The 13,405-nt window shown below is 35.5% G+C and overlaps 1 protein-coding gene across 3 annotated transcripts; it reads right to left on the bottom strand.

Moving 5' to 3' along the window:
• Nucleotides 1–233: 233 nt before the first annotated feature.
• Nucleotides 234–12,222, bottom strand: LOC107857572 (pentatricopeptide repeat-containing protein At4g14850). 3 transcript variants are annotated; one of them, XR_001670892.2, is made up of 3 exons: nucleotides 10,354–12,123; nucleotides 8,591–9,638; nucleotides 234–1,131 (listed from the first exon to the last, which is right to left on the bottom strand). XR_001670892.2 is itself a non-coding variant. In XM_016702375.2 (2 exons), the coding sequence occupies exons 1-2, from the start codon at nucleotides 11,949–11,951 to the stop codon at nucleotides 9,173–9,175; spliced, it is 2,064 nt and encodes a 687-aa protein (XP_016557861.1). In that variant the 5' UTR covers nucleotides 11,952–12,222; the 3' UTR covers nucleotides 8,266–9,172. The 3 variants fall into 3 exon arrangements, 1 of the variants encoding a protein (XP_016557861.1); XR_001670893.2 differs by having other exon boundaries at nucleotides 234–1,126; XM_016702375.2 differs by lacking the exon at nucleotides 234–1,131 and having other exon boundaries at nucleotides 8,266–9,638; nucleotides 10,354–12,222.
• Between the last annotated feature and the right edge of the window lie 1,183 nt (nucleotides 12,223–13,405).

The following is a 13,405-nucleotide window of genomic DNA, read 5'->3' as shown; positions in this document are numbered from 1 at the left end:
TTCAAAAATATAAATTATTAATATTTACTTCTATGATTGTATTTATTTGTCAAATATAAGGTACTATAATTAGGACTCTTTTAATAATGGTAATTTTTTATTTTCTAAAAATATATATTATTAGTATTTACGTATAATTGTAATTTAAAAAAAATAGTAAAAAAATGATTTTATCTAAAAGAAAGTGTTTTAATGAAAGATAAAAAGTCCAAATCACTTTTCTAAGGGTCTTTACACTTTTAATATATAGATTATAGATTATAGATGTATAAAAGAAAGAATTTCGTCATCTTCCACGAATCGAAGCACCAAATTCATTCAAAAACACTTCAAAACGACACCATATCATTTAAAACTTCAGATTTGGGCTCCTCATACATAACAAATCTTTTGCAATCATACCACTCAAAATAGAGCTTATTTATGAAAATTTAATTTTCAATTTTTACAAAAACACCTCAAAACTACACCAAAGCATCCAAACTTCAGATTTGAACTCCTCAATAAAGAACTGATCTTTTGCAACCATATTCACTCAAAACAAAGCTTATTTACTCAAGTTCAATTTTCAATTTTGAAGCTTTGAGCTTCAACAATGACTTCAAAATATTCGTGCTACCGTTGTAATAGGTAACGGAATGAAAAGTAACATTTCAATTGAACCATTTTTGGTAAGAACTTAAAAGTGAGATATATTTTTGGAATGTAACTTTATTAGGTACACTTCTATGTAATTTTTCCTTTTAAAAAATCAACAGTGTGCTATAGTTACACCTGGATATCCTTCTGCTCCGCAACCTTGAAAGCTAGCAATTTGCTGCTGAAAATTTTGCAATGTCGCAACAGTGTAAAACCTAAAATTTAGAGCAAAAGAGTGCTCCCTCACTAATTTATGAGATCGGAACAAAAGAATGAGGCCCTGAGAAAAAAGTTGTTCAATAAACTTGTAGTACTGTTGAAAATAGAATGCTAGATTTCTTTTGATCTACCTAAATCTTGATGGGCAAAGCTACCCGGTACTTGTGGTGATGGGAAATGGTAGGTATCTGTGCAATTCTCAGCAGCATACACCACCATCATAAAAAAATAGAATTGCTAGATTTTCCTGTTCAGTGTTCTCTTCTTTCTGTTCTGCACAACACAATTGTGGGACCTTAACTGCATAAAGTAATAGGCAATTGCAGAGGAACAAATTTGAAACTAGTGAATGCGTGCCTCAAATTCCAAAACATATAACCAAGGTTCTAAATACCAAAACCATCCCCAATTCATCGTTGAATGAAAATATGATGCAAGGGACTTCTTGATCAGAACTCTGTAACCTTGACTTGAGTTGGCAGAGATCGGTAGACTGTAGACATATTATTCTTTTTCTCTTCATTTTTCTTTGATGATTCAAGTTTTCTTCACTAAACACCATTCACGGCCAAAACACACAAATATTTACAGGTGTGCATGACTCAGCCCGAGACAACCATCAGCACTTATCATACTTTTACCAGTTGACTATACAACACAATTTTCTGTGTACACCAGAACAATGAATGAAACAAGAAAGATCATTTCATGCTTTCTACATGATGGATTAAGCATTTTAACATTAATATTCATGATGTTAATATGCTCCACGTTTGGCTGCTCATTTATCTTTGAGCATCATTGCTTTTTACTATTTCTTAAGTTAACTTTTTTTTTTTGGTGCAGTAAGTGGCTTATTACTCCTTAGAGTTAATGCCTTAAAAGGCAAAGGAATGCATGTTCCAATGGTTGTTACTACAGTTATTGTTTAATGGCATTATACGCCAATTAATACCATGGAATTTAGTATGTTACATTTTGGTTGCTCTTTACGTTAGTGGAAAATGAGTAATGCAGCAAGCCACTTTGCGTTGCACCTCTTTTTACCACCATCCCTATTCACTTTATTCCACCTCTTTATTCATCCATTTTATATAACTTTATGATTTGTAACTTTTGTAACTCTTGTAACTTAAAGGTATTTAATATTCTTTCTTTACTATCTCCATTAATTCTTATTCATTGCATGACAGACTTCCTCTCCTATGAATAGAGGTGGTCTTGCATTATTTTTCAACACACAAGAAAATATAGGGTGCATAAAAATTAGTAAAAAAGAGAGTTTATTAGTTGAAGGGAGGTGTTCTTTTGTGGAGCTTTGAACTTAACTTTTGTCTAGAGTTGTTGAGTTGTTTTTTATGAGAAGGCTGTTGTATCCTGAAGAAGACAAGACGAGAATATTACTGGTGCACCGGTAAAACAATTTGCTAGTGGGCTTAAATCTCCTTAAAGAGAGCGAGATATTCGCGCCTCAGCCGAAGAAGATAACTTTTACATTTCTTCACTTGTAATTTTTTTTCAGTGTAATATTATTGTAATCTCACCAACAATTTTAAGGAGATTCTATAGCAACAACTAAAAAATACACGGAAGTCAAGATGGGAGATCTCAACAAGTCATTCTAGTTCAATGGTACTCATTTCAAGAGGTGGAAGGGTAAAGTGTTTTACTACTTAAGTCTTCTCAATATTTTTTATGTGTTAACCGAGAAGAATCCAAACAAAGTAGATAACTCTTCCATGACCGATGAAGAACTTTACTCTTCAAGAGAAAGTTGAAAAATATGATGGTGACTCTTACAAGTGTCGGAATTTTTTACTTAATTGTCTATCTGATAACTTTTATAATTATTATGATAGAACTTACTCTAATGCAAAGAAAATTTGGAAGGCATTGCAGAGTAAGTATGACACTGAGGAGGCTGGAGCAAAAAAGTATGCCGCTAGCAGATTTTTTCGCTTCCAAATGGTGGACAACAAATCAGTGGTAGACCAAGCTAAGGAGTTCATAATGATTATTGGAGAGCTGAGGTCTGAGGAAGTCAAAATTTGAGATAACCTTATTGTTTGTGGCATAATAGATAAACTTCCTCCTTCTTGGAAGGAATTTCAAAAAACTATGCGCCATAAGCAAAAGAAAACTTCTCTTGAGACTTTAATAATGAGAATCCGCATGGAAGAAGAAGCAAGGGGTCAAGATGCACTTTTGCAAACAGAAGAGAACATCACATCGAAGGTAAATTTAACTACTTCAAACAATGCTGCCTCTGAAACTAACAAAAATACTACTTTGAAGCCAAAGAATGAAAAATTCAAGAAAAATGATGGTAGACATCCCAAGGACAATAATGGTGAAATGACCAAGTAAAAAATCAACATGTTCAAGAAAAGGGATCGTGCTTTGTAGTGGACATATTGCTTGATTTTGCAAATTTAAAAAATGTGGGCCTAAACCTCAGACAAACGTTACCAAAGAACCATTTATGGCGATGATAACAGACATAAACATGGTGGAGAATGTTGATGGATGGTGGGCTGACTCTGGTGCAAACTGTTGATGAATGTTGATGAAAACGACTGGTTTAAAAAATATAATAATTTTGAGGAGCCCAAAACCATCATGCTTGGAGATTCTCACACAACTCAAGTGCTTGGAATGGGAGATGTCGAGTTGAGGTTTACTTTTGAAAGAGTACTAATTTTAAAAAATGTACTTTATACTCTTTCCATGAGACAAAATTTGATGTCTAAATAAAATAGGTTTCAAACAGATTATAGAATCTGACCAATATATTATTGTGAAAAATAATATTTTTGTGGAAAAGGGGTATGCATGTGATTGTATGTTCAAGTTGAGTGTTGAAATGAATAGAACATCTACTTCTGTTTATATGCTTTCTACTAATTTTTACATGCTCGTTTGTGTCATATAAATAATCGTTATATGGGAATCATGAATAGTTTAGGATTAATTCTAGTGATCAAAAGAAATTTCGAAAAATGTGAGGCTTGTAGTAAAGCCAAAATCATAAAAAGGCCTCATTTTCAAGTTGAAAGAAAAACTGATTTATTAGAATTAGTTTATATTGATATTTGTGAAAGAAAAACTGATTTATTAGAATTAGTTTATATTGATATTTGTGAACTTGGTGGAATTTTAACTCCTGGAGGAAATAGATATTTTATTACTTTCATTGATGATTTTTCTAAGTTTACTTAATGAAAAATAAAAGTGATGCATTTGAGAATTTTAGACTTGATGCATTTGAGAATTTTAAACTTTTCTCCATGAAGTTAAAAACCAGTTTAATAGAAAAATAAAAAGAATAATAAGTGATAGAGGCCGTGAATATGAATCATATAAGTTCAATTCTTTTGTTAGATCATTAGGTATAATTCATGAAACTACTCCTTATTCTCCTGCATCTAACGATGTAGCAGAAATGAAGAATAGAACTTTGGTTGAGTTGATTAATGTCATGTTAATTAAGTTTAGTGCACCTTTAAATTTTTAGGATGAAACTCTTTTGACTGCTTATTATGTGCTTATCGTGTGCCTCATAAAAAGACCAAACTAACATCTTTTGAGTTGTGGAAAAGTTATAAGCCAAATTTGGGATATCTAAGCGTTTGGGGTTGCTTACCCTATATAAGGTTAATGAATCCTAAAATCTCTAAGTTAGGTAAAAAAGTTAGTACTTGTGCTTTTCTTGGTTATGCTTTAAATAGTACAACCTATAGATCTTTTAGTCTTGAAGATAGTATTATAATAGAATCAGGTGAAGCTATTTTTCATGAAAATAATTCTCTTTTGATTCTAAAAATAGTAGGGGTCAAAGGACTAAAGAAAATATTTTGTCACTACATAGTTCTTCTACTGCTTTGAAAAATAAAGAAAATGATGATTTTGAGTTAAGAAATGAGCTAGAGTAGAAAAAGATTTTGGTCCTGAATATTATATTTTTAACATTGGAAATGACCCTATCACTTTAAAAGAAGTTTTGTCTTCACATGATGCTCTTTTCTGGAAAGAGGATGTAAATGATGAAATGAAATCACTAATTTCAAATAAAACTTGAAAGCTAGTTGATTTACCACCGAGTTGTAAAACAATTGACTGTAAATGGGTCTTACGTAAAAATTTTAAACCAAATGGATCTGTTGATAAATACAAGGCTAGGATAGTGGCTAAAGGTTTTAAACAACTAGAAAGCCTAGAATTTTTTGATACTATTTCTCCGGTAACTAGAATTACATCCATTAGACTTTTAGTTGCTATTCGGCAATTTTTGATTTACAAATTCATCAAATGGATGTAAAAACTATTTTTTTAAACGGAGATCTAAATTAGGAGATTTACATGGAACAACTCGAGTATTTTGTTGAGGCTGGCCAAGAAAGCAAAATGTATAAACTTACTAAATCAATGAGCATTCTGAATTGGAATAAATTCGGCAGCGGATCACGAAATCTTGGTGATCTTCTCTATCTAATGAATCGGGAGTCCGCTTTAAAATCGCCCGCCCTGCACCCACCCCCGAGTATATGCTTCAACAGGAATCACACAAGGGTAGATTAGAAACCTCTAGTAAAATGATATAACTTAAAACAGGCATCAAAGCAATGGCATGAAAAGTTTGATTCCACCATGATTGATAATGGCTTTAAAACAAATGAATGTGATAAGTGCATATATCATAAGTTTTGGAATAATTCGCATGTTATTATTTGCCTATATGTTGATGATTTTTTTATCTTTGGCTCTAGCATGAATGTTATTGGTTAAACTAAAAACATTCTTAGAAACCATTTTGATATGAAAGATCTTGGTGAGACTTATTCTAGAAATAAAATTACTAGAATATGTGATAGAATTTTCCTTGACCAGTCATTATGTTGAGAAAATTTTGAAAAAATATAATTTTGTTAATTGCAAGCATGTTGTAACTCCTTCTGATTCTAGTGTTCACTTGTTTCCTGGTGAAAATGAAAATGATGTAATAAAACAAAAGGAATATGCTAGCATAATTGGAAGTTTGAGATATGTGACTGATTGCACTAGGCCTGATATTGCATATGCAGTAGGAGTACTTAGTAGGTTTACTCGCAAGCCAGGTAATGAACATTAGTATGCTATAAAAAGAGTAATGAGATATTCAGTTGGAATAAAAAATTGTGGTTTGTTTTATAAAAAATATCCTGATGTACTTGAAGGCTTTTGTGATGCAGATGAGAACACTTTATCAGGTGATTCCTTATCTACTACTGGTAATATTTTTACCTTGGGTGGTGGTGATATTTGTTGGAAATCTAAAAAGCAAACTATTATTGCTAACTCTACCATGGAGGCTGAACTAATTGCTTTAGCTTCAGCTAGTGAGGAAGCAAATTGGTTGAGAGATTTGTTATTTCAAATGCTTTATTTTGAAAAACAAATTCCTCCTATTTTAATTCATTGTGATAGCATCGTTGCAATTGGTAGAGTTCAAAATCGTTATTACAATGATAAATACAGACCTATAAGGAGAAAACACAGTAATGTGAGATCATATTTGACAAATGGTACCATTAACGTTAATTATGTCAAATCTTTTGATAGTCTTGCAGATCCATTCACTAAGACCTTAGCAAGAGAGAAGGTCCAGAGCACATCGAGGGGGATAGGATTGAAGCCTATTGAATCTAAGTCATATGTGAGGAAACCCTACCTGGGATTAGAGATCCTATAACCAGGTTCAATGGGAAAAACGCTTGTTGTGAAAAAATGCACTATTTTTTTTATCCCTCCCTATGGTGTGAGTGCATTTACCTATAATGATTGTAAAGTTGAGTTTAAAAAACTCTTAATAAAAATTTGTAGCTCGTATGAGTGGAGTGCTAAAATTACAGGAGCACTCTCGACGTATTTCACCTATGTGGGTGTGGAGGTAGGCCGCTTTCTATGAGAATTAGGCTCGTTCTCAAAGATACTCATGAAACCGGGATAGCACAAGGCCGCAATGTGCTGACGATAAAGCTCATGTCAATACCTTGACTATTATGTGTAAGCAGTAACTTTTTATTTCCCCCAAACAGTCATAGTTCAAGTCTGAGACCACTACGACTGGAATAAAAAATGTTGTTTTACTGAGTGGAGGTTTAATGCAGAGCACACCTTCATTATGCATGGTAGCCTTCCTTCAACTAGTAGACTCTCTTACTAATATTAAATTGATTGGGGGATTGATGGATTAAGCATTTTAATATTAATATTCATAATGTTAATATGCTCCACGTTTGGCTGCTCATTTATCTTTGAGCATCATTGCCTTTTACTATTTCTTAAGTTACTTTTTTTGGTGCAGTAAGTGGCTTATTACTCCTTAGTTACTTTTTTTGGTGCCGTAAGTGGCTTATTACTCCTTAGAGTTAATGCCTTGAAAGGCAAAGGAATGCATGTTCCAATGGTTGTTACTACTACAGTTATTGTTTAATGGCATTATATGCCAATTTACATCTTGGAATTTAGTGAGTATATTACATTTTGGTTGCTCTTTACGTTAGTGGAAAATGAGTAATGCAATAAGGCATTTTGCTTTGCGACTCTTTTTACCACTATCTTTATTCACTTTATTCCACCTTTTTATTCATCCATTTTATATAACTTTATGATTTGTAATCTTTGTAACTCTTGTAACTTAAAGGTATTTGATATTCTTTCTTTACTATCCTCATTCATTCTTATGCAATTCATTGCATGGAAGACTTCCGCTCCTATAAATAGAGGTAGTCTTGCATTATTTTTCAACACATAAGACAATATAGAGTGCATAAAAGTTAGTAAAAAGAGAGTTTATTAGTTGAAGGAGGTGTTCTTTTGTGGAGCTTTGAACTAACGCTTGTCTAGAGTTGTTGAGATGTTCTTTGTGAGAAGTTTGTTGTATCTGGAGGGGCCAAGTAAAGAAGAATACTGGTGGACCGGTAAAATAATTTGCTGCAGTGAACTTGAATCTCCTTAAAGAGAGCGAGATATCCGCGCCTCAGCCGAAGAAGAAGATAAACTTTTCTTCACTTGTAATTTTTTTTCAATTGTAATATTATTGTAATTTCACCAACACTACATTATTGATTATTCCCATTACGTTGGCACGTTTAATCTCTTTCATCCTATAAGCTACAAAAGACTTCTTACTCTCTACATATTTCTTTAACTCCTTAATATTCAATTGAGTACAAGGGGTTCAAAGAATGTGGTTGAATTGGTAGCACAGGAGATGTGTCGAGGTCATGACTACGAAATTTACACACCTACCTGTGATGTCTCTCAATCAACAATAACTTGAATTAGGTACCAATATGTTACTAACCCAAAAAGTTTACCAGGGTATCTTTGTGGTCAAAATATTTTTGAAGAACAGTAACCCATCAGTAACAAATAACATGATATCTATATAAGAACTTTAAAACTTAAATATATAGATTTAAGAACCATTAACATGCTTAATAGAGTAGTTTTTCTAAAACTGTCACTGAATATATCATACCACTAGACCAAATGCTCCTACTTAAATGGAGTGACGTGAACAATGATGGTTAATATAGCCAACCCCAACTAGTTTGGGATCAAGGCATAGTTGTTATCTGTGAATATAGTAGATCAATCAAATTTTTTGTTTGTGTGTTTGTACACTAGTATATATGTACTGGGAATATGGATCTACAATAGTACAGCGACAACTGCAAGCAAGTAGTACCTTGAATGTTTTATGTTGATATCGCCTGAAACTTGCATATGGTACTCTAGCTGCACCAGGAGTTTCTTCCCACATTCAAGTGTTTTGCCATCAATGTGAAGATAAAATAACATGACATGCTATAGAACCAAAAGAATTCTCTTTTCATGCTTGCAGTGCTCAGAAACGTGTTGGGCAGAGTTGCGTCTTCTGTGGTGCCAGTGTAAACGTAGTTTGAGTTTCAGATCTGAGACAAGAGGGGGTTGTACAGGTGGTAAGCACCCTCCACCTCCAACCTTAAGGTTGTGGGTTCGGATCACCAAGGGAGCAGAAATGTTGGGAGCTCCTAGGGAGGCTAAAAAAAGCTTTTCAGATTTGTAAAGCTCTTAAGTGTGCCTCTACCAGGGTATGGTGAACCTTGTATTCAATTCCAGCTCAGCCTTGGAAATGACAAAACTTATGGAGGTGGTATCTTCTAGTTCAGATCTTCAACCTCAACATCACTCCTATCACTGCAGTACATAATGAGGGTAAACTAGAGCCTGGTTCAATGGCAGAATGGCATGGAAGCATCTGGAATTCTCTGGAATACTTAAACTAGATTCACCAATAATCTCTACATGAACACTGGTAGTCCTTGAAAGAATGAAAGCGGTTGTTATCTCTTACAATAATTTCTCTACCAGTAATGCCCGAGATGAACTTTATTGCACTATGGCAATCCACACAAACCCTCAGGTTTTTGGTTATCCTTATTGGGACTCCAGAAGGGATCGTAATGAGACCAAATGCAAGCGCAATCTTCTCACTGTGGTACCAAACTTCTGATTCTTTTTCTTCCTCCTCTAAGTCGTATAGCGCAAAATTCGTGTCAGCAGTATAACCTGCTGCTTTCATATCTCTCTTTAACTTGGCCAGCATTGCTTGAATCTCTGGGTATCTCTCATGAGTTGTATCCTTTGCTTGGAAAATATGGATAGAATTCTTTGCAGATATCCAACTGAATCCGGCCCCTTTCTTGATGCCAACATCCTTCATTTCCTTTCTGACGAGATTAGCCTCATCCCACCTGCAGTTACCTCTTATGATAAATAGGTATTGGAAAAGAACAGATATACCAATGACCTTTGACAACTACTCAACTTGCATTCTACAGATATAAGAGCCCATTTATCCAAAGGAACAAGCATGATCCCCTACACCCTCCTTCCAAGTCAAAGTTAATAGAAAACAAAAATTACTGGAAATGTGTCAAATATTTTGGACGTCCCAAAATAGAAAGAGTGGCATAGAAATGACGTTAGAGGGAGAAACATTTTCTGAATCCAGATGTAGAAACACAAAGAAAAGAACTTCACGTTTGGTCCTTCAAGGAGTTAAAGAAAACCTTCAGAATTTAAAATTTCATGCAATGTTTCTGTATGTATCTACAGTTAAATGTAGCAGTACTTATATTGTTTAAATACGTATACTTAGAAAGCATCAACAACAAAATGAGCATAGATTAACAGGCCCTCTGCTCTCCTGGGATAGCTTCACAATAAGAAGTATAGTTGGACGGTGTGACAAGATGACAAGAATGTCTAAGATAGATTAAGCACTAAAAGTGACTGGTCGAAAACAGAATTAGTGAACAACAATAAAGGAAGAAATTACAAAGTCGGCATCTATACACATATTAACTTAGTCAAAAAGAAAGAGCATTGACTGCCCTATGGTGAACTTTAAGCATGCAATAAGATATTCAAGGATTATCATAGTGACAACAAAGAGCTTAAGGTCACCTTCCAGCAGCTGCAAACATATTAGAAAGAATGACATGGTTTCCAGAGTCCTTTGGATCAAGTCGAAACAAATTGCTAGCTGCAACCTTCCCTAGTTCAGGTTTTCCATAAACTCTACAAGCCCCTAAAAGCGCTCCCCAAACTGAAACTGTAGGTGGAACAGGCATTTTGTAGATAAAGTCATACGCATGCTCCACCAAACCAGCCCTTCCAAGCATGTCCACAACACATGCATAATGCTCTGGCCCTGGTTCAATCCCATACTTCTTCCGCATAGATTCAAAGATATCCATGCCTATAATAATAGCCCCGGCCCTACTACAAGCTGTCAATACACAAACAAACGTCACATAATTAGGCATCACATCATGCCTTTCACTTGTCATCTCCTCAAACAAATTCAATGCCATATCCGCGCACCCTTGATGAGCATAACCACCCATTACTGCATTCCACGTTATTAAATTCCTTTCAGGCATTTCATAAAAAGCCGTTTCACAATATTCTATGCTACCACATTTTCCATACATGTCAACAAGTGCACTGCCAACAAAAACATTACTCTCGATACAAGCCTTTACTGCAAGACCATGAATAGACCTCCCCAGCTCAAGCACCGCCATTCCTGCACAAGCACTAAGCACACTTGAAACCATGAATTCAGTTGGTTTAATATCTTCCTTCCTTGCCTTAAGAAACACCATAAAAGCCTTCTCCCACATATCATTCTGTTCATACACTGCCAACATGGTGCACCATGATACACCATTACGCACATTTATCTCATTGAAAACCATTTCTGAATACCCCACCTCATGACATTTGCCATAAAAATCAATCAATCCATTTAGAACAGAGACATCTGATCCAAACCCAAGTCGAATCACATAACCATGCAACTGGCGGCCAAGTTTCAAATACAAAGCATCCGAACAAGCATTCAAAAACACACAAAAAGTGATGGAATTAGGTGGTTCTTCACCCACCCGTAAGAGCTCAACAAATTTTAAAGCGGCATGGCAAGGCCTCCCGTCAAGCACGGAATTAGAAATACAGGCGTTCCAGGTAGCGATATTCCTGTGGGGCATCTCGTCAAACATCTTGTGCGCATATTCCCGTAGACCCGTTTTGCAGTACATGTCGAATGTGCTACACCCAACAAACACATCCTTAATCAAGCTAGTTTTAGTTGCGAGTGCGTGAAGCTGCTGGCCCATGACGGGGGAATGCAAGAAGGCTGAGGCTTTGAAAAGGCAAGGGAAGGTGAAGTCATTGGGTCGAACAGACTGGCGGCGCATGTGAGAGAAATGCGAAAGGGCAGAGGTAAAATGGCCATTTTGGACGGAGCCAGCAATGAGGGCCGTCCATGTCACGACGGAACGAGAAGTAGTAGGGGTGAGTGAAAGAAGGAGTTGAGCTGAGTTGAGAGCGTCGAGTTTGGAGTAGAGGTTGATGAGATGGTTGGAGAGGAAAGGTGGGAAAGGAGGTTCAATAGTTCTGATGATGTGACCATGAACAGCTCGACCAATAACAAGGGATTGAGTTGATACGGCCGATTCAATCAGCCAACCAAGAGCGTTCGCGCTGAGAAAGGTCATGGAATCACGCCCAACCACTTCACGGCGCTACTCTCAACCTCCATTTCAAGTTGGGTCTTAGTTTTGACTAAGTTTTGACTTGCCATCAATTTTAAGAAAACGGAAAAACGGCCAAATATGCCCAGAACTTTGAAAAAAGGTTCAAATATATATACCTCGTTACAAGTTTAGTCCATTGATGCCCCTTTAACCTCCCACCCCCCACCCCCAAACAAGCCCATGCTTTTCTTTCCTAGTTTAGTCCATTGATGCCCCTGTTAACCTCCCCCCCCCCCCCCCCCCAAACAAGCCTATGCTTTTCTTTCCTCGTTTTAAGATTTCCTCCTTAAAATCCACGCGCCCACTTTGTTACTTGCTTTTTCGGCATTTGAATTTCTTTCTTCCATGCCTCATCTGATAAAGTTTAGGAGTATATATACCCTTTGACCGTTAAATGATGTGGTGAAAATTTACGAACCCTCTTTCCCCTTTATTTATTTATTTCAAACTTTAAATGAAACATAAGCAAAATAATTGCCACGTTACAAAATATAAATTCACCCAACTATTCTACATCTTGAACTCGACCCGACCTAAGATCCATTATCCATTCTTTTAACTCTTCATTCAGTTTTTCATTTTCAATTTGTTTATCTTCATTTGTCGCCCTAAAACTATAGAAGCAAGTGTAACTACATAACAAACCATTCCTCCTAGTCTCCTCCTCCGACTCTTCTTCTTCATCCCTCCCCTTAAATCAATTGACTATATGTAAAACAAGAAAACAATATATAAAAATCAAAATCAATAAAAATTTCTTAAGGTGGATATAAAGAATTTATGAACCCACACCCTGATAACGCTCAACTTACACGTCAATTTGAGTGCAAGGCGTCGTTGTTAATATATTTACCCAACAAGAGTCGGGGTCGAATCCACAAGGACAATGTGAGTGGCGATTGAGGAGGTTCGGAATAGGAGTTACTAGCTAAATTTAAACCTATAGTACAGAATGGTTTGAGGGTTTTTGATGTTAAACCTATAGTACAGAATGGTTTGAGGGTTTTTGATGTTTTCAAACATGAAGGTAATTCTTGGGCTTCTAAAGGACTAATTTGAGACTAAGAATAATTAGAGTGTAATCAATTAGGAACGAATCTTGGGGTTATGTTTTCCTAGGGTCAACCTATGCATAAGAACATGATGATTTAGTGCAAATTCTAATAGATGATGATGTCATAGGCTAGGTTTAAAGTCTTTGAGGCGAGTTTTTCAACAAAACCTCAAATATCTCACTCATTGACCCTTTCGAGTACCTAAAGAGTGTGGCAATTAAAACCACCCAAAACGTTAATTAGAAACCCCTATTTCTAAGATGGTACTTAAGGTATAGTTAACCTCATAATCGCCCTTATTTATAAGATAGCAAAAATTAGCCAACTATGCCATTAATTATCTACTATTGCCTTGGTTCC

The sequence above is a fragment of the Capsicum annuum genome, chromosome 2 (genome assembly GCF_002878395.1).
Source record: "Capsicum annuum cultivar UCD-10X-F1 chromosome 2, UCD10Xv1.1, whole genome shotgun sequence".
In the NCBI taxonomy this organism is placed as follows: domain Eukaryota; kingdom Viridiplantae; phylum Streptophyta; class Magnoliopsida; order Solanales; family Solanaceae; genus Capsicum; species Capsicum annuum.
The sequence above is the reverse complement of the archived record's forward strand: the minus strand, read 5'-3'. Positions and strand labels throughout refer to the sequence as shown.

Excerpts from the sequence above, each read along its gene's own strand:
- LOC107857572 (XM_016702375.2), bottom strand. The coding sequence starts at position 11,951 with ATGACCTTTCTCAGCGCGAACGCTCTTGGTTGGCTGATTGAATCGGCC. Across the intron at positions 9,639-10,353 it reads ATGTTTGCAGCTGCTGGAAG|GTGGGATGAGGCTAATCTCG; the intron begins GTGACCTTAAGC and ends AGGTAACTGCAG.